Source organism: Phaseolus vulgaris, chromosome 9 (assembly GCF_051622355.1).
Source record: "Phaseolus vulgaris cultivar YP4 chromosome 9, ASM5162235v1, whole genome shotgun sequence".
NCBI classification, from domain to species: domain Eukaryota; kingdom Viridiplantae; phylum Streptophyta; class Magnoliopsida; order Fabales; family Fabaceae; genus Phaseolus; species Phaseolus vulgaris.
The window spans coordinates 22,135,620-22,158,269 of record NC_143506.1 but is presented as its reverse complement, the minus strand read 5'-3'; the positions used below and the strand labels follow the sequence as shown (position 1 = coordinate 22,158,269).

The following is a 22,650-nucleotide window of genomic DNA, read 5'->3' as shown; positions in this document are numbered from 1 at the left end:
CGAAACAATGACAAAATAATAGTATTTTACAAAATATTCTCACACATAAATTTCAAATGAAAAATAGTTCAAGAATAATAATATTAGAAGTCAAATAATAAGTACAATGTTTGTCTTGAATTAAAAGTAGATACAATTAAATTACAAATTGAACAACATAAAAATATAATTAAACATAATTTATTGATGTCGAGTCATGATGTTAAACAATTTTTCCATTCTTCGCTATTTCGGCATACCAAATACTCGCATTGCTATAGCTAGATTTTCACAGAAAAAGTCGTAGCATTGGTCCATGAATGCTTCATCTTGTACCTAATAGCATGGACCAAATATCCGAAGACGAGTATTGATACGAACTCTTACGACGATCATTTTATACATGTTCACCATAATAGTCATTCGGCCGTCTGATTTTCGCAGCAATTTCTTGTGATGAAATGGCTTGTACACGAGCAATGTTTAATACCTCATCGACAACATTGTTACCACAGTTCATGGAATATTATAATAACAAATTATGAGATATTGTCATCTTTAATTATGGGATATTGTCATCTTTAGTTACTTTACCTGAATCAAGCTTTTCTAGACTTCATCTTCAACCTTGAAACATTTTGTGGCTTGGTTCTAACCAAAACCACTAAGAGCACTAAATAGGTAGTGGACCTCCCTCCACTTGTCCTTCAAAAAAATTTGTTGCTTCTTGATATTATTTTTTGTAAAGGCAGGGAGTCCGGCCTTGTGTAATGCAAGTACAATATTATTATATCCTGAGTCGTCCAGCTGCCATCGATTCTCGACATCCATTAGTTATGTATATTATGACCTTTGTATCTATTGTTATGAATTCTCAAACACCTTAAAGTTACCTTCCGGAATAATCAAATGATCATATCCTATGAAATCCTCCTTCAATATCCTTGAATCTAAGGTTGTTCCTTCCCACCCAACTAGAACATATGTGAATTTCATATCTAAATCACAAGCTGGGAATTCGTTTTGAGTTGGTCAATCTTTTCTTCCTCGAAAATGAGGAGCATCAGCATGTGAGACCTTCACACGTACATGGGTGCCATCAATGGCCCCTAAACAATCCTAGTGGTAATCAAAATTTCAGGTCTAAAGAAATACAAAAGACATTATGAGAATTGTAAAGGAAATTTGTAATAAACAAACTTTATAGTATGGAAAAAATCGGTTGTGTAAGATTTGGATTGTACATCAATACCATATGCTTGTTTTATGAATTGTCCTTCCAACATCAAAATTGCATTTAATACATTGTGAAAGTGACGAGAAACTGTTCATCCAAACCGATGAAAAAAATGAAACACTTTGATTCTAGACACTATGTCCAATAATATGAAGAAATTTAGCAACTTGTTCTTCAATTGTTAAAAATATGCATCCTTAACAACATCGATTGCCCTAATCCGTTCACATAATTGAATGAATGTTTCTAGTCCCATGTGAATAATGTCACAAGAGCGATCGGTGTGCTCTAAATACTTCATCAATTCTTGTTTGCGACGCTCTTTTCTTGGTTCAAACTCAGTAATACAGTTCGTTGTATCAATTAAAACAAACAACAAATTCAAACCAAAAGCAATTATGTAAAGGATCATCGTTGATGCAAGTTGAGTATTTCTTTTCAAATTTTCTTGTATTTTTGAAATTAGATTCATATTCGCACGAGAAAGATCATTATAAATTGAAATTGTGTCATCAAATTCTTGCATGTCGTCGTCGTCCAAAGTGGTTTCTAATTGTTCTAGTTATCCATAAAATCATGACTTTGTCATTGACAACTATAAAATAGTTTATGAATACGTTTGAAATAGTTTATGCTACGAATAACTCTAACCAATTTAAGTTGAAGTTACTACAATAACATTAGGATTATGATAATATAAAAGATAATGTTAGAGTTAAGATTTACTTTAATCCAAATAATTAAATATATACATGACTAATACGACTACTACTAAACAATTTTTTTATAACTAATTTTAAATTCATTTAAAATCGTAATGATGTGAATTTAATTTTAATAGATATATAATAACACTGATTGCATATTTAACAAAATTAAAATCAAATTAAAACAGTGCATATTGAACAATATTAAAATCAAATTAAAAACTTATTATAGCTCTAAATAAATTTATAAAAATTCAAAAGCAGTAAACACATAATAATAAAAACTGTAAAAACAGCAAACACATAATAATAAAAAAATATAAATACAATTATTGAATATAAAAACACTAAACATATAATAAAAAAATGTAAAAACAGTAAACATAATAAACAAGTAATTACAAAAAAATATAAATATATTTATAAAAATAAAAAACAGTATACACATAAAATTAAAAAAACTAAACAATAAACACATAATAATAAAAAATGTAAAAACAATAAGTATATAACAATAAAAAATATAAAAAAAGTTAACACAAAATAAAAAATATATAAATATATTTATAAAAAATAAAAACAGCAAATACATAAAATAAAAAACTAAACAGTAACACATAATAATAATAAAATATAATAACAGTAAAAAATTAATAAAAATTTAAAAATAATAAACACACAATAATAAAAAATTAAAAGTAGTAAAATGTAAATACGTTTATAAAAATTAAAACAATAAACACATAAAAAAATAAATAAAACAGTAAACACCTAAAAACAATGTAAACACAATTATTAAAATTAAAAATAGTAGACAGATAAAAAGAAAAAAATATAAAAATAGTACACACATAATAACAAGAAAAAATATAAATATATTTATAGAAATTAAAAACAGTAAACATATAAAATAAAAAATTAAACAGTAAAGACATAATAATAAAAAATATAAAACCAGTAGTAAAAATAATAAAATCATAATATAAAAAAATATAAATACATTTATAAAAATTTAAAATAATAAACACATAAAAAAATGTTATTATGAGTTTACTTTTTATTTTATTTTTTATTAACAAGAAACTGTTTGGTTTTTTTTATGTGTTTATTGTTTTTAATTTTTTTAATAACAAGAAACTGTTTAGTTTTTATTATGTTTATTGTTTTTTAATTTTTTTTATTAAAAATAATTTTTTTTATGTGTTTATTGTTAATAAAAAAATAAAAAGAGTAAACTCATAATAACAAAAAAAATATATATATATATATATATATATATAAATTAGAAAGAGTAAATACATAAAATAAAATAAAAACTAAACAATAAATACATAATAATAAAAAATCTAAAAACAGCAAATACATAATAAAATAATGTAAAAACAGTAAACACATAATAATAATAAAAATTGCAAATACATTTAAAAAATTAAAAACAATAAACATTTTTTTTATGTAAATATATCTATAAAAACTAAAAATAGTAATCACATAAAAAAAAGAAGTAAATCCATCTATGGAAATTGAAAAAAAGTAAACACATAATAAAAAAACAAAAAAGTGTAAATATATTTATAAAAATTAAAAAAATTAAATACATAAAAAAAATAAAAACAGAGTAAAAATCTAGAAAAAATTAAATACAATTATTAAAATTAAAAGCAGTAAACACATAAAAAAAATTAAACAGTATCTTGTTATAGATATAAATTAAAAACAATACACATAGAAAACTAAACAGTAAACACATATAATAAAAAATATAAAACAATAAACATATAATAATATGAAAAATGTAAATAAACTTATAAAAATTAAAAATAATAAACATATAAACAAATGTTACTAAAAACACATAATAACAGAATATATATATATATATATATATATATATAATAATCAAAAGCAATAAACACATAAAATAAAAAACTAAACAGTAAACATAAAATAATAATAAAAAATATAAAAACAGTAAAACACATAAAAAATAAACAAAACAGTAAATACCTAAAAAAATGTAAATACAATTATTAAAAATAAAAACAATAAACACATAAAAACATGTAAAGTCATGAAATAAAAAAACTAAATAATAAAACATAATACAAAATTAAAAATAGTAAACACATAATAAAAATAATAATAGATACATTTATAAAAATTAAAAACAGTAAACATATAAATAAAATAAACTAAACAGTAAATACAAATAAAATAATATAAATACATTTATTAAAAATAAGAAAAGTAAACATATAGAAAAAAATATATATACATTTTTAAAAATTAAAAAGGTAAACACACTTAACAGAAAAACTCTAAATACATTTATAAAAATAAATAAATAATGAACTATAGCTTGGCAGGAACAGCAGTAGTTGGTTTTGGTCTAGTTCGGAGGGTCTAGTTTTCACGGGAGTAGGGTACTGGCAGGAGTTTAAACGTCCCTATGTTGTGCTTGGGTTTGTTGGTTTGCTCTTTACCTTTGATGCAGGAACAACACCCTGGGTGGCCATAATCTGGTTAATTAGAAAGGAATTTATAGGGTCAAAGGTAATGCTGTATGGAACTGGAAGATAGTTGATCCTGTAGTGAGGTGATGGTAGTGCTGGTTCACTGGTCCTGGGTGGAGTTGTTGGATGACTAGGTGGTTGTTAGTGCTGTTGGATTGTTGTTCAGTCGGTGTTGTTAACACTGTTGTGTTGGGTGTGCTGGATCTGTTGGGTTGCTGGTTTCCTTCTGTGATCATGGGATGGGAAAGGATAGGGGGATGTTGTTTTAATCTGTTGTAGCATAGGTGGTAACCTGCTGTATCCATAAACGTGGCTGAAGGGAACCAAGCTCTTTAATTGAATACAGAAGGTGGTTATGATGTAAGAACCTAGCTCTGGAGAAAGAAGTAAAAACATCTTTGTTCAAGAAGAGGTCTGTGCCGTTATGGTCCATGGAAGGCAAGGCTTATGATGTGCTGGAGGAATTAAAGGCTTGTTGTTTGGAAGTAGTATTAAGTAAAGGCTACATGGAAATTGGGCTTGAATTTCAAGTAGACCGTGAAGACTGATGGAATATTCTCAAGATGTTATGATTAAGCTTCAGAAGGTAAAAGGTTTTCATTGGAGTTGTTGAATGGTGCCTAATAGAAGGCTGGGCGTTCTTGATACCTCTTGGTGCTGCTAGGGGGAGCCTTTCTGCAAATCTGCTACAGCTGGTTGTGAGGGATGTAGCTGCGATCAAATTGCAAGGACGTAGGGTGCTACACGTTGAAGAGCTAGAGCTCCCAGTTAACTCAGTGGTTGTTGCTGTTATAGATAAACTTGATGGCAGTTGAGGTAGCTCTTTTCCAAGGTTGCTGGAGCAAACTTATGCACATTAGGAGAGGCAACAACTGAAGTTAAGCATATAACAGGGGTTACCGTAACAGATTGGAGCAGCTGTGTGGAGGCAGAGTGCAATATACAAGGATGTAAAAGTTGGCCTAATGTTTGTCTTTTGGATTGAACCAAAGAGAGCAAGGTGTTGTCCTGTTGCTAGCATGGGGTGGTTGGTGCATAAGCTATTATTATAATATGCTCTCTAGTGTTGGTTATACACCATCCAAAAGATTTTTTCTCAGTTTTAATTTATGGTTTGGTCTATTTTTAGATTGCTTCTGCAGGTTGACTTTTTTGCTCTTATGGCTTAAAGTCATAATGTTTGGGTCTCAAGCATAGGAGGGCCTAATAGTGTTTTTGTAAAAAGGTTAGGATACCCCTGAAGTATCCCGTTTTATTTAATTTATTCATTGCTGATAAAAAAAATAATGAACTAACGTGAAGGTACTATAAAAGAAGAAGCAACATCAATATGATCAACACAAGCAAACACAAGCAAAGAACCATTAGATGTTGCAACGTGAGGATCCATGATCCAATCTGGCAAAAAAAATATAACAAAAAATATTATAAGTTAACAAAATCGATTTTATCTTGTTATAAAGTTAGTGACAAGCTCGATCGAGCACACTCAGACGAATGGGCAGGTCGAAGCAGTAAATAAGGTCATCTTCAATAAGTTAAAGAAACGGTTCGGCACGGCGAAAGGGCGGTGGACTAAAGAGTTAGCAAAAGTCTTATCAGCGTACCGCTGCTTGTCCCAAACTTCGACACAGGAGACACCCTATAACCTAACCTATTACATCGTGGCCATGATCCCGGTCGAGGTGGGGGAGTCATTCCTTAGAAGTCAACTCTTTCATTAGTCCCTAAATCAGGAGAGCCTGACAGTTGGACTTGACCTACTAAACGAGTTTCGAGACAGGAGCAAAATCCGTGAAGCCGCATGCAAGCTCAGGGTGACCAAGCGGTACAATGCGAAGGTCCAGCCAAAAAGCTTTCAAAAGGAGGATCTCGTTTGGAGGATGCGAAGTGAGGCTAGAAAGGTGGACGACAAGTTCTCGTCCAACTAGGAATGTCCCTTCTGAATCTGAGACGTTGCACCTGGGGGCATACCACTTAGAGTGGTTATCGGGCAAAGTTGTACCGAGGACGTGGAATGATACGCACCTCAAATTTTATTACAATTAAAATCAATAAAATTTTATTCTTTCCTCACCCAACCTTTTTTCATAAGGAGGGTTTTCGGTCGAGAAGATTTTAATAAGGCATTTACTTTTAAATATGTGTATTTGAACATGTTAAATTTACGTATGTTTTTCCAGCACTCGGTTCGACCAAGGATAATACCTTAAACCGGTATTCCCTCCCGACACCTAAAGACTTAGTTCAGCCAAGGATGATATCTTAATTGGTATTCCCTTCCGACACTTAACGACTCGATTCGGCCAAGGATGATACCTTAACCAGTATTTCCTCCCGACACCTAAAGACTAGGTCCGACCAAGGATGCATACCTTAATTGGTAATCCCTCCCGACCCCCAAAGACTTGGTCCAATCAAGAACGCTCACACTGATCGGTCATACCGCCCAACACTCAACTACTTAAGATAAATCTTATGAGTATTCCGGCCGATTAACAATTAAAATGTTGATTATTATAACTTGTACATTATGTAAAGCATAAATAAGGAAGAACGTCCAATATATTGATTAAAGAAGTAGGAGGAGGCCACACCCCGACCTCAGAGGAACAAAATCAAAGAAGGTCACACCCGGACCCGATGGAACAAAAAAGCCTTAAAATCTAAACCTAACGGTCTTTATCTTCAACGTCCTCGACTGAGATCCTCGGCGCCGCGTTCTTTAAAGCCTCTAATTCATCAAAGGCCACCAATCGGCCCTTATAAACATCCTCAATTGTGTCAAAAGCACCGATCGATGGGAGCCCATCGTAGAACAGGTAGGCTTATCGGACAACCTAATCGAAGCTTTCACCCAACATCACCAAGACATCATCTTGGGTCTTGTCAAGCTCGGCTTCCACCGAGGCCTTTTCGATCTCCAGCACCAAGATCCTTTCCTTGCATTCCTCGAGGGCTTTCTTCAGCTCGACCACCTCAGCCGCCTTCTCCCTCTCTTTCCTCTCCAGCTCGGCGCACCTCATCTCGTCCAACTTGAGGTTGGTGCCAACTTTGGTCATCCTAGACTCGAAGGCCAACACTGCCTCCAAGGATGTCTTTAGTGAGTTGGAGGTCTCAGCCAGCTCATATTCCAGTCTGGAGATCGTTTCGATCCTCCGGCTTCGGATATCAGCAGCCAAACAGGTCATGACAAGTCTCTGACATTGCATCTCGATTCCGACCGAGAGATTTTCTTCTTTCGGAACTAAGGTGAGGAGGTTCTCCACAGCCAGTGAGAGACCGAGTTGAACGCCCCCCCTCCCCCCAGAAAATTGAAGGTTACCCCCAATAAGTGTCAAGGGGACAACAGCAGTGTTGGGAGCGGCGATGACAATAGCAGGACTGGTGGCGCCGATCGGTGAAGAAGATTCCAAACGAAATGGAGAAGGAGGTAGTGGACGTCTTAGGGTGCTGCCAGAAAACTGAGTGGTCGTGGCAGTATTGACCGACTCCCTTCTCTTTCTCTTTTTTACCCCATCAACAGCAGTTGAGGGGCCAGATGCCCCGACAACAAAAGGTTGTCAGCCACAACTATTTTCAAGCTACCTTTGCCTTTACCCTTTCCAAGGGCCTTGGTACGAAAGGCAGCCATGACACTGCCTGAGCAAGGAGTCTCTTTTGTCATGATATCTACACAAGTAAAAAAACACATAACTTAAGAATCTTTGACCGACCGAGACAAAAAAACAATGTAAACATACCATAAAAATTCATCAACCGTTGAGAAGACTTGAACACAGTTAATAGTTTCCGTGTAGGGAGCCTTCGAGGGAGGTTGTTGAAAAAAGAATAAATCTCTAGTTTCTTGGCGCTCGGAGCCGATCGAGGTCATTCCTTAAATTGGGTGGGATTTTGGGTCCAATATAGAGGAAAATTGGACCGACTAGTACAAAAGCCTCGAATCCTCGGGCTCAACAAAAAAATTGAAGAACTTTTCTTTGAAAATTTTGTACGAGGTGGTGTTAAATAGAATGTTACCTGACCGAATGATAAGTGACAACCAGCTAACTGTGAGTGAGAGGTATAATAAATTAAGAAAGTGGAAGGAGTTGGAGAAAGGCAAAACATGTTGCAGATAAGCCAAAAGGTTTGGAGAGAAGTCCAAGTGTTTGGGTGAAGTTGGGAGGGAGCCACATGAGCGTCCGGAGGACACCAATGGTGAAACCATCAAAAGGGAAAGCGACATGCAAGTTAGAAAAAAGACAAGAATGAACAAAGAAGAAATGAACCTCTGAGGGAGATCGACCCATACATATGGTATCAGTCGATCAACAATAATCAATAGCCAAGATACCATCATCAACATCCGACTTCAAAATGGTATTCTTTTCTATGAAGGAGGAGATGGACGACCCATCCAGGGATACAAAGGTAAACCCGGTCACCTTAGGGTCTACTCAGTCAAGCCTCGAAAGATGGGACGACTCTTCAAGGGGATATGATCGGTCGGCAACACCTTCCGGGTCATTACCCTTTACAGAATCCTCCATGGAGGGCAACGTCTAAATTACCACGGCTGACAAGGGCTCGATCGTGGAGGATTCAGAAGAAGAGAAAGATGAAGATAAAGAGGGGGGGAAAGGACGAGGAAGAAGACGAAGAAGACATGACTAACCTCTCGGAATGTAAGGAAAGCACCGCGCAGAACGCTTAGGTTTCAGATGTCGGAGTAGGAAAATAGTGACTCGGAACTGTAGGGGACCACTATTTATAGTCCTCGAGGAGAGAGGAAGACCAAGCATCACTTTCATCTCAACCATTGGATCTCCCTCGATCCAACGACTCACACCGAATAATGCCAAAAAACCTCGTCATCATTACACGGCATGTCACGCATTCAGTGCCGCCAACATCACGTCTCACCTCGGGAAGCCCAACCGTCACTATGACCTCAGATAAAAACTCTTCGGATTGACCATCCTCAAGCCTGGGGGCAAGTGTACCAATAGGGCCTATGCGATCGAGACTATGACTCGACACTAGTCAAAATCGACCGACATAATCAATAACGAGACTGATTAATGATCCAGTGTTTGTTAATCTCCTTTTATTAGGCTCAATAACGACGATAGATTCACAATAATTATATAAATAAGCACATATCCCAAAGAATCATGTACGCAATCATCTAATCCTAAATACTAAGTGTCAAATGTACCATCCGAATCTAGAGCTAGCGAGGAGGAGAAATAAAAAAGCAAGAACGTAAAAATTTAGTTGAGAGAAAAAAAAAACGAGGTGCAAACCGATAAAAAAAAAAATCAATCATCCTCTTGTTTCTAACCCATTAAAAATCATATAAATATTAAATATTGAAACTTAATTCGAAAGTGACAAAAAAAACAGTTATGTGAAAGGAGAAAATAAAATATTATTAGCGACCAACCCCGGATACCCATTTGTAATTAACATATAACATTTAATTCACGTAATACTAGAAATCTTAGAAAACCGCTAACAGTTTAAGATGCGTGCCAATTAATTTATTGAGATAATAATATGAACAAAATTAATTAACTTAATTGAATATCTCAAGTGGTATAAAGGGCATTTATTATTTTATTTTTTCTTCATAAATTAATTTAATTTTGAAACTTTGATATAAAATTGGATTTATAAAACATATTTTAGTTATTATCTTTTTAAAATGATTATTTACTTGTTTAGTTTTAGTTTGTTATATTTGTTATATTAATTTTTTTCAAATAATCAACATAATGTGGTTCTATGGTGTAGTGGTTAGCACTCTGGACTTTGAATCCAGCGACCTGGGTTCGACTCCCGGTAGGACCTTTTTTAACAAAATATTACATGAAATGAAAAAGTTTGATTCTTTACATAATTTGTTTCTCTTTCAACTTTATACATACTCCTTTTTGTACAAAAAAAAACAATTATGATTACATATATAAATCGATTATTAAAATTATTCAAAAAGTACAGGATTCCCGAATACACTTTAAAAGTTATAACAATAATTATATTGTTTTGAGTTATTAAGAAATATTTGAGATGCTTAAAAAAATAAATTATGTCAAAAAGCGGATTATTAATCAATTATAATTAAAATCAGATTTTGGTTTGGGTCGATTTTTTTAGAAGTTATTTTAAACGATTAATTTGGTTTAAATGTAAGAAAAAAAATCATTTTTTCACTTAAGTTAAATGAAGGTGTATAAAACAATGAAAAAAATTATAAATTTAACGTATAATTACCTTATTAATCCTTATATTTATGATCAATATTTAATTTAGTACCGTGATTTTTAAAAAAATTAATTTGGTCCTTTTGCTTTTGGTCCTTTATGTTAACATTCTCTCAACGACGTCAAGTGTTGCTTATGTGACAGAGAGAATTGTTAATATAGATTGTTTTAAAAGAAAATTGGGATTTGGTGTTGTGTGAGGTGGTAAGTGAGGACTTTGAAAGAGATTACTAAAAATTAGAGGTTAGGGTTTCTCTCATTCTTTCAATCATAATCTCAAAAGAACAAATATCATTGGAAACTAGAAAATCGCCTCCTTTTTTAGTAACTGTTGATGAAAATAATTTTGAGAACCATCCAGTTACGTTTCACTCCCGTGCAACATCTAGGTCTATTTCTACATCAGCATGGGCAAATATCTCTTAACTTTCACTTCAGTTACACTACTCACAAATTCAAAGAACCTTGTGAAACCTCTCACTCTGTCAATCAAAAGGAAGTGGAAAAAAATTCTAAATAACATGTTGTGAATGAAAGCAGATGGGGTTTCCAAATTTGTGACTAATTGATATATGCAGAGAAAGAAGAGTGGGAGTTGAAGAAACTGAAATTGTTACTATTTTTTGTCAAATACCACCTCACACAACACCAAATCTCATGGCTTTTAAATCATAGCCACATCAACATCAACAATTCTCTTTGTCACGTAAGTCGCACTTACACAACAGAGAGAAAGTTAGTTAACGAAAATGTCTAATTTAAGTAATTTTAAAAAACAAGGAGACCAAATTGTTTTTTTTAAATCACTTACTAAATTGAATATTGATGTAGGATCAAGAAGATAATTATACCTAAATTTAAATTATCGTTTGGAATACTCAGCTTTTAAAATAGATGTCTTTAAAATAGATGTGTAGTAGAAAAATAATAATTGAAATATTGAGATTTAATTTGTGTTAATGGACTATAAGAAAATCATTAAATAATAACTTATTCTAAAAACAAAAAATAATTAATTATTATATTTACTAAATTAAAATTATTTTATAAATTAAAATTTTATTAATATTTAAAATAATTTTTATTATTAATACAAATTTGTAAAATAATTTTTGAATTATTATTTAATATTAACTACTACCAAAATTTTAACTATCAACTATTTTAAATTCTAAATTAATCATTATAAAAATTAATTTAAAACATAAAATAGTTAGTTATTATATTTACTAAATTAATATTTTATAAATTAAAATTTTATTGATATTTAAAGAAATTTTTATTATTAATAAAAAATTATAAAATAATTTTTAAAATAGTATTGAATATTAACTATTCAAACTTTAATTGTTAATTATTTTAAATTTTAAATTAATTACTATAAAAATTAATTGAAAATACAAAATAGTTAGTAACTAAAATAATTAATATTAGATATAATCTAAAAATCATTTTATTTTATTAAAAATATAATTATTTTAAATATTAATAATTATAGTTTATAAAATAAATATAATTGTTCTTACTAAGGAGATGAGACCTAGAGAACTATTGAAGTCTTAGTCTTGCTCTCTCATTCGGGCAGGTTGTTAGGGTTTCACTGGGATCCTTCTCGCATTCATGCTACTCCTTCGGCTTCGCTCTCGAGTGAATGCCAAATGGGGGAGGTACCTGCAGAAGGCACTTCGACGCTCAAGTCAGTAAAGGGTGTTCGGTACTCGGGTAGGTGTACAGTAATAATAACATACCTTGTTCCTTGCTTGAAATGTGTGTTATTTATATTATTTTAATAGACTTACCTTTGGGTCTGATTAGTGGAATAGATCACACTTATGGTTACATTACCTAATTCTTAATGATAGTTTAATTTCACTGACCTTGGTTGAAACGTTAATGGTTATAATATATCGGTCAGTCAGCCCGTCCGCATGTGTCTCGGTCAACTCGGTCAAGGAGACCGAGTCACGCCAATGTGTCGATCAACCATACCAGTACAATAATAATTAATTATTTTTATCTTTAAAATTAATTGTTATTTAATATTTTTTTTAGAATAATTGACTGTCCAATTACACTACAAACTCTATTACATTCAATAAGTAAACCAATAATTAAATATATTAAAATCATTTTTAATTAGTGTTTTAAATATATTTATTAAAAAATATTAAAAAAAGCGTACAGAAGCACATTAAAAATGACAAGTACAATTTTAGACATCTCAGCAACAAAAATTACCTTTAATTTCTTAACTAATGTCATAATGAAATTGCTTAATTAGGAAATGAAAAAATTGAAACATTAAAAAACATGTTATATTTATCAAATAGAATAAATAAAGAAATTAACATGCTATTTTATTAGTAAATAATTTAGTTGTCAAGTAGTAAAAAATATACTTTAGATTACTTTTAAGATAACTACTAATAAAAATTTACAAATACTTTATATTTAATAAATATCCTAATTAATATTTTTATAATAAACACAATTTTAACCAATAATTTAAATTATTAAAAGGAATTTCAAATGCCACTATTAGAAAAAAGAAAACAGTTACCAAAATTAGCAATTACAATTCATAACTGGTTATGTTTTGCAATCAAATGTACTTTTGACTTTACGTTGCGAATGAAAGACCTATAATAGTATTATAAAATAATCGTTTGCTATTTGTGTCGTTGTTTTGTTTAAGATTTTTATATCAACATTTGCAACGCATATAGTGATCAAAATTTAAAAAATTATAATGATCGAAATTAAAATATTAGATTGTTATGTGTGATTTTTTTTATAAATAGGAATCAGATTTTGATTTAGTAATAAGAAAATTGTTTAATAAACCAACTTAATTCAGTCAGTATGCAAATTTTATAAAAAAAAAAGATTTAAATTATTAAATAAATGTGTTTAATAGCAACTCGACCTTTAACTCATTCAATAAAGTCAAGTTATTAAACCATCAAATAAAAAAGGATTTGTTAATTTACTTAAGAGATAATGTATTTATTAATTAATAATAGTACTAGTATATTTATATTTAAAGTTAATAAATATTAAAAAATAATATTTATTATATAAAAAAGTTTTAAATATAAATATTATATATATATATATATATATTTTAAAAACATTATGCATACAACATTTTAAATAAATTTATATTTAAAAATATATAGAATAGATTAATATATTAACAATATATAATAATATTATATGTTTTTTATTTAGAAGATAAATAGAAATCACGGTTGAGAAATTTATTACTTAGGTTGTTAAAAGATTATTAAAACTTAGCATTTAGTAAGGAAATGAATTAGTAAGTATCATGGTTAGAAAGAAACCACATAATAGTATTGTTTATCTTATGTTTACACTAAAATTAAAATATAATTTAATCTCTATATTTTTTGTGTTAGTCATTTTATATTTATAATATTATATATATATATATATGTAATTAATTTATTTTAAATTTGTATGCTAATTAAAAATTATTAATTTTAAAAATATTTATTTATTTTTAAATTTAAATTTAATATATTATAAGTTTAATATATTTTATTTAATCTAAATGATTATAGAATAATAATCTGAAATTTCTATAACTTTTTAAATATATTTTTATATAATAAATATAGGTTCACTAAAAAAAATCATTAAATAGAAATCTATTTTAGAGAAAAAAAAATTAATTATACTAAATTTGATATTATTTTAGAAACTAAAAAAATTATTGGTATCTAAAATAATTTCTAATATTAATAAAATTTATAAGTTGATATCTAATTAATTATAAAGATTTTAGCTATCAATTACTTTATATTCTAAAATTGGTAGCTAATTAGATATCAATTTAGAACTAATTTATAAATTTTATTAGTAATGAAAACCACTTTAAATATCAATAATTTTTTTAGTCTATAAATGATATGTGATTAATTATTTTTATCTCTAAAATTGGTTTCTATTTCTAAAATTGGTTTCTATTTAATGATTTTCTTATTTTGGTTTATATATTGATATCAATGTTTTTTAGTATACATTTTAAATTTATTTACTAAAATTTTAAATATTCATTTACTTTTAGTTAATTATATAAATTAATATATATAAAGTATACTTGAGAAAAAAATTCAAAATTACGTAAAATACAATTCAACCATCGTAATGTGTTAATTATTTTCCCTCTACAACATTATATTTGTATAATAAATTTATTTTAAAATACTATATGTTGCTTAAAATTTACCATTTTATTACAATTTTATTCTTTCTTCTAATTAAAAGTTAAAAGCTAATATTTTAGTATATTATAATTAATTTAATTTATGATTATTAAATAGTAATTAAAAATTATATAATTATTTTAAATGTATTTTTACATTTTAAGTTATATTCATTTATAAATTGATTTTATTATATTTTTATTTTTATATTATTTTTTATTTTCTCCACCTATCATAAGGGTTTCACAAGTTGGTATTGGAAGGATTTGGACAAACCCATTAAAAAGGATTATCCAACCCACTAACATAATATTAGATTAAGTTGGACTAGGTTTGGATCAAGATTTTTGAATAAAATTATTATTATTGTTAAAAGTTGTAATTTTCATTTACCAACTTAATTATTTTTTTTGAAATTTGTATATATTTTAGATGTAATTAAAGTAATTCGCTAATACAAAATAAAAGTTAATCATAATAAGTAGCATGACTTATAATTACAACAGTAAAGTATTATTAAGATAAGATTAAACCAGAGATAAAAAATAACTGAATAAAATAATTGAATAAGAAATTGACATTAAATAAAAATAACAAATTAAATAATTGTATTAACACTTATAATGATTAAAATTGCTAATAGAGTAAATATAAATATAAATTTTACAATATAATAGTCTAATATTTAAAGATTATATTGTAATTGACTATATATTTATGTTAAATTGTTTCTGAGAGGTACTGATAAAAAAAAAAGTTACTTACACTATGTTTGTTTTAGGGGTGACACAGTTGTCGACAACGGATGTGTGGGTATCACTCCCGTTTATTTCAAGGGTTACATGCAGGTGAGGGTGTTGACGGAGAAAGTGGAGAGGTTGGGGATCATTTCAAGAATGAAGAGAAATGATAGAGTGATGAAGGGAAAATCACGTCACACACATGAAGTTACCACCATAGTCTTCCTTTATCCATTAACGTTTTCAAATATATTGATTTTGTTAATGATAATAATGGAAATCATTATTAATAATAATTATATATATATAACATAACATAATTTAAAAAATAATAAATAATATTGAAATTATCTAAATAAATTAACTTAAGTAAAAAAATTAATTTAAATTAATAAAATAATAAATAATAAAATTATACATAGAATTAAAATTATATTTAATTATTTCTTTGAATTTTACATTATTTTTTCTTTTATTTATAAATAAAACTTTAAATTATTTTAATTAACTAAAATATGCACAAAATTAATAATTATTTATCTATTTTTTTATATACAAAGATAAATTTGTAATATTACAATTTACACTATTAAAAATAATTTAAAATACTTTTATAACCATCACATCACTCACGTATTTCAATAAACTTTTTTCATATATCCACTCTAACATACCCAAACAAACTCAACTTTCTTCACACTTTCTTCTCAAATTTTCATACTTTTTTCTAATTTTTTTCACAACAAAACTAATAATATTATAATTTTATATACTAAATTTATCAATCATTATAAACTTTGGTGGTTCATTTTAGATATAATGTTATTATGTTTATTTTTTAATTTATCATATTAAAAAATTAAAGTAATTTTTGAAATAATTTGTTAATAAAGATAGTAGTCAATTTGAGTGTTATAAAAAAATTAAATAATTTATATATAGATAATGTAAAAATATTTTATTCTGTTAACTTAAATTATTTTGGAAAATTTAAATGTTTCCATCTAATAAAAATATTTAGTACATACTTATCTTTATTTATTATAATTTTTTTAGAATTCAATTTTCGAAAATCATATTCTAACATTCTTTTCTAGCATAAAACATTTTATTATTGTTAATAAAGAGAAAATCAAATTCAAATATTTATATAATAATATGTGTTATTTTATATAAATAAAAGATAGTTTGTTTTATGAAAAATTTTGATTGACAAGTGTACTACTTGATAAACACAAAATCATGTGTGATGGGGAATGAGAAATATTTTTTTCTTATTTAGATAAGCTCATTTAAATTCTGGACACTTTTTTAAATTCTCAAAATCAAAGCAAAGTAAAGTGAAAAAGTAAAAAACTGAAAATTCGTGCATTTTTCTCCATCTTTCTTCATGTGCACAAAATTGAAACGAATTCATCTCTATGCTTCCTCACTCTCATCTCTGCCATGCGTCACATGTCTACTGCACCTTCTGCGCTCTCCCATCTATGTCATGTGTCACATTCCACTCCATCCTCCTCACCCACTACGTCCCATCCACTCATTCCCCTACACCTATTGTTCCATCCTCATTTCCCCACCTTCAAATTTATTACATACTAAGAGTTTCTACTAAAGTAATAATTTTCAACAAAAGATACCTGTTGAGAGCGTAGTGGAAGACATAAAAAGAAGAGATGAAAAGAGATTTGCAGTGAAAAAATGAAAAGATACCTTTTGAGCGCAATGGAAGGCACAATTAGAAGAATTTTGACGAATTTCGGAGAGACCACACAAACTCGCGAATTTCAAAGAGATGTGAAGGCCTTCAATGTCTCTCTAACGCTTTGGGAATCTATTCGAGACATCCACAAACAAAGCACACATGAGAAATTAGGGTAAAACTGAAATTGGAAAAGAGAAAGATTGTAGAACCTGAACTTAGGCAGAGAGACAAAGAGTAGAAAGATATGAGCAAAAAACATAAACAAGAATATTTGCGAAAACAATGTTAGTGAAAGAATGAAAATGTGAACAATTAATAAAAAAATACAATTCTAAAAAATTTACTCATGTTAAAAGATATAAAATATATTTACTAGAATGGTTCCTTTGATAAATGATATAATAAATTTTCTTATAATTATTATGATGTCACCGCTTCACTTATCATAGACTTATTATGATAGATAAAATATAACCATTATAATAACTCGTCATTAAATATATTTTTTAATTAATGAAAAATGTCATAATAAGTCTTTATTAAATATTTTTTTTATTGATGAAAAAATAAAAGACCAATTTTTAAAAATGAAAGTTGTATAAAATTATTTTAAAGATTGATTAATATTTTACATTTAACCACTGTATTATAATTAACCACTGTATTATAATTGAAGGTGTAATCATTATCTTGAAAGTACAGTAATTATCAAAATGTGATCATAATAATATGAGTGTGCCAACATCTTCTACCTTTATTTTAATAATGAAATATATTTGAATGGTATATAATAAGGAATAAATTAGCTTCTAACTAATCTACATGACTTAAAGCTTTATTTTTATCTGACCAAAATAAAATGCAATTTTTTCATGTAGTAAAACAGGTTACTTTATGCAGTTTTTAAATTTATAAAATTATATTTGTCAACAAAAAAAAAAAACAAGATCCTAGACGTACTAGTTCATAAAACAGGCAACCTTATTATTTTTCATCCGTATCTTTTTTCATCGGTATATGACTCGTTTTTCAAACTTAATTTAATTAAAAAAATTGCAAAACAAATCTAAATTCTTTCATAGATTACAATCAACAACATAGCCGTGTTAAAACTCTCATTATTGTTTTCCAGAAAACTGAAATGTAAAATTAATTTGAAATTATTGACATTTAAAATTCGAATCATTTCACATAATTTTTCCATAAATACTTACTGAAAAAAAATATTTTATAAAATGAAGTTCCCACGAATTTAAGTGAGGCCAAGGGCAGAAAAAAAGATGTGCTATACACTTCCTATAAAACCATACATAAACATAAAAAGTTCATGTCTTTCCATAAACTTAAATAGCTTACTAGGAATAAGCCTGGTTTCGCATCCAAAATGTCTTGAGCTCCACCATTCGGGGATTAAAACAAACCAAGTTTTTAAGACAGAAGTTGAATATGTACGTAATGAGCTAAGTTCAAGTCCCTTTATGCAGGCATATCTACAAGAAGTCACTTCTCAGAGCCCTTGAAAGGCACTTCCTCGAAGTAAAAGTTCAACATGAAAGCATGAGCTTAATGAGCTGGATGGGGGAAATGGGTGAATGCACGGTGTGCATGGAAAGCACAGGCACAATGCACAGAGGTCAAGTTGAGGCAGCCACTCATGATGAGTGAGTGCCTCCCTGAGCATGTGTGGAGAGATGGGAATGAGTCACAAACCGCTTGAACAGCAGATGGGGTGAGTGCAGTGCATTGGCTGATGTTCAAAGTCCTTAACCCATCTTCATCATTTCCTCCTTTCACAGATATCCTGTTATTCACCTTGCTGTGTGCCAAAGAATACATTGCTCTGTCTGTGATGTTCTTGCAGTAGTACAGTCCAAGAGACCTCAGATGGGGGCATCTGTTAGCCAAAGCAATCACACTATCATCTGCAATAAACCTCCAAAGTTAGAATTGTACTCATCATCTTGAACTAAAAGAGTGTTAAAGCCAGATGTACAAGGACCAAGAGAATATAGATTTTCAAAATGAAGCTTTTGATTTGTGTGAAAAACCTTGTATTACAATATAGATATTTACCATTTCTCTTTCCAAAAAGACACATCTCATTTACAATTTATTCGTGAATGAGTTTTTCTTTTTCGCGTGTCTGTCATGTTAACCATTTCAATTGTATGTTTAAAAAATCTAAGGGGCTTTCCATGTTGTTTGGTAATATCATGAAAATCACATATTTTAAAATGTAAAGAAATGTGATCAGTGTTTGTTTGGCAACAGAATTCTGAATTTAAAGCATTAAAACCTTGAATAATATACCTGTTATACGGACACAGCCACACAAGTCAACTATCCTAAGATCAGGGCACCCATATGCTAAAGTAGTCACTCCAACATCTCCAACATAATCACACCATCCAAGGTTCAAAGATTGTAACTGATTGCAGTACTGTCCAATAGCCTGCATTTCATTTACTCAATGGTTTATAACTGAAAGCCATCTTAATTCTTATACGGCTATGAAACCAACTAGTCTACCACAATTATTCATACCTGCAATGCAGTATCAGATGCAGCTCTAACACATCCACAAAGATTTAGAACTTTCAGTTTTCTGCAGAAACTGGCAAGGTAAGCCAGAGCACCGTCACTAAATGCTGAACACCCACTGATGTTGAGTTTTGTAAGATCGCGACAACCGAATGCAATAGCATAAAGTGAACGATCAGTTAGCTTGAAGCTTTTGCTGAGGTCCAGGATCTGCAATTCATGACAGCAGTCTGCAATAGTCTCAACAGCTTTATCCTCTAGTTGAGGCTTGTGTTGACGAAGGATTAGAGTTTGCAGTTTTGTGAATTTAGGAACAAGTGATAGGACCAAGCTATTCATGTTCTTGCTACACCTGAAGAGAGACGAATTACATGTTATTACTACAGTCCAAGAACTCCTCAATAACTACAAGCACTTCAACTAACAGTTTCTTTCCCAAAACAAGCCATAACTACAAACACTCCGTCCACTGAATCAAATATATTAACTGTGAGGAGTTCACTAAAAATCCTTTTGTAGCAAATGATTTAAGAAAATAAATGAACTGAGCACAAAAGCGGAAAAAGATACAATAATAACTTGGTCATACCGTTGCTATCATTTATAGAAAAGAGTACTTAAGCTATTTGTATAACAAATATTATGGTAGGCCACTTTTATCAACATTATAATAAGTTACAAGGAACATTAAAAAACTCAAGATTTTCATGTTAAAAAATCGATAGATATATAGAAATATAACATGTTAGGCTAAACCAAAAGAGGGGGCCGGAGGTTCTACGTTATCAGCAAAAGAAAACACACACAAATTACTGTATCTTCTAATTTATACAGGGAAGAGAGAGATGGATTAGAGAGCCTAAAAAATTTCAGACACAAGAACACTATTAGATGATAAATCTGAAATCAGATTCTGTGATCAGATTTATCATCTAATAGACACCTGGACAAAGAAAAAAATTAAGATTTGCACAACCCCACAAGAAACTCATCCGACACCTCTTAAATCGATTAGCCATTTACTTGGCCGAATACATGTCACGTCACATTCTCGTCAGAATATCCCAGCTCAATCTTAAATTATTGAAAACATTCCATCAAACTCGGGGATTCTCCAATTCCCAAACCAAGGAAACAACAATTAAAACAGCACAGTCCCAGGCAAAGCAAAAAGGATAAAAGAAATCATGATAAAAGCAAGAAAATAAAAACACAGCGCCAGCATCACAATCACATCATAACAAAACTAACTAAAACCAGCAATCAAGAAAGAAAGAACAGAGAAAACTTCACCATAACAAAATCCCCAATTGGAGAAACAGAAGGCCAACAGGGACAGATACATAGCATCAAGAGAGAGAACAATATACCATGAGAGTGATAAACGAGCAAGGCCAAAGTAGATAGAATCTCTCCATCCACGACAAACTCCAGAAGCGGTGATCACTGTCTGATCATCCACAAGGGACAAAATTTGCATCAAAAGTTCCATAGGAATATCCTTCCACTCGGTAATCACCCCAACCTTCAAGTTCATCCCTTTCTCACTGTTCCCACTCCCAGCCACCCTCATAAGCCTCTCAAAGCACAAATTCAAGTCCTCAGCCCTTAGATTATCCTGGCCAACCATTTCAGTTCCAGCACAACAAAAAACTTCAATTTTCCCAGCTGTAACAAACAGGGTAGGAAAACAAAGGATAAGGCATAGAGAATCCCTATATTTAAAGTATCGAAAACGCAGTTTTAAGCAAAACGATAATCACCACAAACCAAGAAAAATCCATGCGACCAAGGCCCCCCAAGTCAATTTGCAAGGAAAACAACAGAAAGATAAAAACAATTGTATAACACTGAAATAAATAAAGAGCATAATCTTATTAGAGGGATTCAGCACATTACATAAATACCCGTCACTTATTTCTCAATTACTTGATTAAGACTTGGCTGAAAGTTTCAAACTTGGTTCTCAAGAGGTTCAACAGAAAGATCAATTAAGAAGAATGATGACCAGAAAAGGTCCTTCTTTAATCAAATTTTGCACAAATAAAACTGAAACCGTTAAATAAAATCATAAAGGGGAAGGGAGAAAGAAACAATCAGAAATGAAACTGGGGAAAATTAAAATCAAAAGTTTTCTTCTAATCAAAGACATGAAAACAGAAAATAAATAGTACTGCATAACTGTGAATGCGATCAGAGGAGCAATACCTTTGTCCCTTTAGTCGCCTCTTTTTTTTTTATCCTACCAACAGAGAAGCTTTGGTGTGCTTCTCTGAAAAAGAGAATGGGAGAAGAAGCTCTATAAAGAGATGAAAGAAAGAAAAAACAAGTAAAAGAGGCAAGCAACGCAGAGCTGCCACGTGTATGTATGATCAATGCGGCAGGGACAGGTTAAGTGGGTCCCAAGTAAAGTACTCTACTTTGATGAAAATGGAGGTCAGCATAGACACGAAATTCATTAAGAAGAAAAAAAAGAATTTCTCTTATAAGTTCTTTCTTAAATTAAAAAAAAAATAGAAATGTCATTATTCAGATATTGTATAACTATCTGAGTTCAATTTTAATATATAATTGTTTTTATATTTAAATGCAAGAGAAATTTAGATTTAGTCCTGAAAAGCTTTGTTATACTGAGTTTGTTTGAATAAATTCTTCACAAGCATTTTTAGAAAAACAAAATAAAAAAATTATCAAATAAAGTTTGTCTATAAATAAATTAAATTATTTAAAAAATTAATACAGGGAAATTTT

General features: G+C 29.7%; 1 protein-coding gene, 1 long non-coding RNA gene and 1 other non-coding gene across 6 annotated transcripts; 1 reads left to right on the top strand and 2 right to left on the bottom strand.

The window, feature by feature from the left end:
- Window positions 1–10,199: 10,199 nt before the first annotated feature.
- TRNAQ-UUG (transfer RNA glutamine (anticodon UUG)) lies at window positions 10,200–10,271 on the top strand. Its single transcript has one exon. It is a non-coding gene; the product is annotated as a tRNA-Gln (tRNA).
- A 6,628-nt stretch (window positions 10,272–16,899) lies between these two features.
- LOC137823019 (uncharacterized) lies at window positions 16,900–17,487 on the bottom strand. The gene is made up of 2 exons (XR_011083045.2): window positions 17,367–17,487; window positions 16,900–17,293 (listed from the first exon to the last, which is right to left on the bottom strand). It is a non-coding gene; the product is annotated as an uncharacterized LOC137823019 (long non-coding RNA).
- Window positions 17,488–18,669: 1,182 nt separating this feature from the next.
- On the bottom strand, window positions 18,670–22,245 carry LOC137823018 (F-box protein SKP2A). Of its 4 annotated transcripts, none has more exons than XM_068628088.1 (5): window positions 22,108–22,245; window positions 21,270–21,567; window positions 19,903–20,251; window positions 19,669–19,810; window positions 18,670–19,280 (listed from the first exon to the last, which is right to left on the bottom strand). In XM_068628088.1, the coding sequence occupies exons 2-5, from the start codon at window positions 21,527–21,529 to the stop codon at window positions 18,922–18,924; spliced, it is 1,110 nt and encodes a 369-aa protein (XP_068484189.1). In that variant the 5' UTR covers window positions 21,530–21,567; window positions 22,108–22,245; the 3' UTR covers window positions 18,670–18,921. The 4 variants fall into 4 exon arrangements, with proteins under 4 accessions (XP_068484189.1, XP_090150849.1, XP_068484190.1 ...); XM_090294723.1 differs by having other exon boundaries at window positions 21,270–21,517; window positions 22,108–22,220; XM_068628089.2 differs by having other exon boundaries at window positions 22,082–22,173.
- Window positions 22,246–22,650: the final 405 nt, after the last annotated feature.

What these genes read in the sequence shown, in the direction of transcription:
- LOC137823018 (XM_068628088.1), bottom strand. Translation starts at nt 21,529, where the DNA reads ATGGTTGGCCAGGATAATCTAAGGGCTGAGGACTTGAATTTGTGCTTT. An exon ending in GCTCGTTTATCACTCTCATG is followed by an intron (nt 20,252 to 21,269) that starts GTATATTGTTCT and finishes GTCTCTCTTCAG; the next exon opens with GTGTAGCAAGAACATGAATA. An exon ending in CATCTGATACTGCATTGCAG is followed by an intron (nt 19,811 to 19,902) that starts GTATGAATAATT and finishes AATGAAATGCAG; the next exon opens with GCTATTGGACAGTACTGCAA.